The following is a 2,500-nucleotide window of genomic DNA, read 5'->3' on the forward strand; positions in this document are numbered from 1 at the left end:
GTCACTTAGAAATGTCCTTGTTTTCCATGAAAACATAAATGAAATGAGTTTGAATAGGAAATATAGCAAAATGAATAGGAAATGTAGTCATTGACAAGGTTAGAAATAATGATTTTTAATTGAAATAATAATTGTGTCCTTCAAACTTTGCTTTCGTGAAATGATCCTCCATTTGCAGCAATTACAGCCTTGCAGACCTTTGGCATTCTAGTTGTCAATTTGTTGAGGTAATCTGAAGAAATTTCACCCCATGCTTCCTGAAGCACCTCCCAAAAGTTGGATTGGCTTGATGGGCACTTCTTACATACCATTCGGTCAAGCTGCTCCAACAACAGCTCAATAGGGTTAAGATCCGGTGACTGTGCTGGCCACTCCATTATAGACAGAATACCAGCTGACTGCTTCTTCCCTAAATAGTTCTTGCATAGTTTGGAGCTGTGCTTTGGGTCATTTACCACCCCCAGATCATCACATTGCCTCCACCATGCTTGACAGATGGCATCAAGCACTCCTCCAGCATCTTTTCATTTGGTCTGCGTCTCACAAATGTTCTTCTTTGTGATCCGAACACCTCAAACTTCGATTCGTCTGTCCATAACACTTTTTTCCAATCTTCCTCTGTCCAGTGTCTGTGTTCTTTTGCCCATCTTTTCTTTTTATTGGCCAGTCTGAAATATGGCTTTTTCTTTGCAACTCTGCCTAGAAGGTCAGCATCCCGGAGTCGCCTCTTCACTGTTGACGTTGAGACTGGTGTTTTGCGGGTACTATTTAATGAAGCTGCCAGTTGAGGACCTGTTAGGCGTCTGTTTCCAAACTAGACATTCTAATGTATTTTTTGTCCTCTTGTTCAGTTGTGAACCAGGTCCTCCCACTCCTCTTTCTATTCTGGTTAAAGCCAGTTTGTGCTGTTCTGTGTAGGGAGTAGTACACAGCGTTGTACAAGATCTTCAGTTTCTTGGCAATTTCTCGAATGGATTAGCCTTCATTTCTCAGACGAAGAATAGACTGACGAGTTTCAGAAGAAAGTTATTTGTTTCTGACCATTTTGATCCTGCAATCGAACCCACAATTGCTGATGCTCCAGATACTCAACTAGTCTCAAGAAGGCCAGTTTTATTGCTTCTTTAATCAGCACAACAGTTTTCAGCTGTGCTAACATAATTGCAAAATGGTTTTCTAATGATCAATTAGCCTTTTCAAATGATAAACTTGGATTAGCAAACACAAAGTGCCATTGGAACACAGGACTGATGGTTGCTGATAATGGGCCTCTGTACACCTATGTAGATATTCCATAAAAAATCAGCCGTTTCCAGCTACATTTACATTTACATTTTACATTTTAGTCATTTAGCAGACGCTCTTATCCAGAGCGACTTACAGGAGCAATTAGGGTTAAGTGCCTTGCTCAAGGGCACATTAACGTCATTTAGCAGACGCTCTTAGCCAGAGCGACTCACAAATTGGTGCGTTCACCCTATAGCCAGTGGGATAACCACTTTACAATTTGGGGGGGGGGGGGGTTAGAAGGATTACTTTATCCTATCCCAGCTACAATAGCCATTTACAACATTAACAATGTTTACACTGTATTTCTGATCAATTTCATGTTATTTTAATGGACAAAAAAAATGCTTTTCTTTAGAAAAAAATGACATTTCTAAGTGACCCCAAACTCTTGAACGGTAGTGTATGTTAACATTGCCAAAGCAAGTGAAATAGATCAGAAACAAAACTGAAATAAACAATACATATTAACAGTAAACATTACTCTCACAAAAGTTCCAAAAGAATAAAGACATTTCAAATATCATATTATGTATATATACAGTGTTGTAACGATGTGCAAATAGTTAAAGTACAAAAAGGATAATAAATAAACATACATATAGGTTGTATTTACAATGGTGTTTGTTCTTCACTGGTTGCCCTTTTCTTGTGGCAACAGGTCACACATCTTGCTGCTGTGATTGCACACTGTGGCATTTCACTCAATAGATATGGGTGTTGCTTTAAATTGGGTTTGTTTTCGAATTCTTTGTGGGTCTGTGTAATCTGAGGGAAATATGTGTCTCTAATATGGTCATACATTTGGCAGGAGGTTAGGAAGTGCAGCTCATTTTGTGGGCAGTGTGCACATAGCCTGTCTTCTCTTGAGACGCAGGTCTGCCTACGGCGGCCTTTCTCAATAGCAATGCTATGCTCACTGAGTCTGTCTCTCTCTCTCTCTCTTGCTCATTCTGACACTCTCTGTCTGTCTGTCTGTCTGTCTGTCTGTCTGTCTGTCTGTCTGTTTCTGTCTATGTCTCTCTTTCTCTCCCTCCACCCTCTCATCTCTCCTTTCTCTTCTTTCCCAACCCAACCCTCTCTCCCTACCTTGCTCCTCCAGAGTGTGATTGGAGCTGTAATGAGTGTAAGGGTCCTCTGCGTACCGATTGTCTACAGTGTATGGAGGGACACGTTCTGCAGGACGGACTCTGCACCCAGGGCTGCTCCCCAG

General features: G+C 41.0%; 1 protein-coding gene across 1 annotated transcript in view; it reads left to right on the top strand.

Moving 5' to 3' along the window:
- Positions 1-2,500, top strand: part of fras1 (Fraser extracellular matrix complex subunit 1) — a 339,766-nt gene that overhangs the window by 227,330 nt on the left and 109,936 nt on the right. The window contains exon 23 of the mRNA XM_045226860.1: positions 2,390-2,500. This exon is cut by the window's right edge and continues 30 nt beyond it. Coding sequence (XP_045082795.1) covers positions 2,390-2,500 — 111 coding nt within the window. The remainder of the gene's footprint in view (positions 1-2,389) is intronic.

Source organism: Coregonus clupeaformis, chromosome 18 (assembly GCF_020615455.1).
Source record: "Coregonus clupeaformis isolate EN_2021a chromosome 18, ASM2061545v1, whole genome shotgun sequence".
Taxonomy (NCBI): Eukaryota; Metazoa; Chordata; class Actinopteri; order Salmoniformes; family Salmonidae; genus Coregonus; species Coregonus clupeaformis.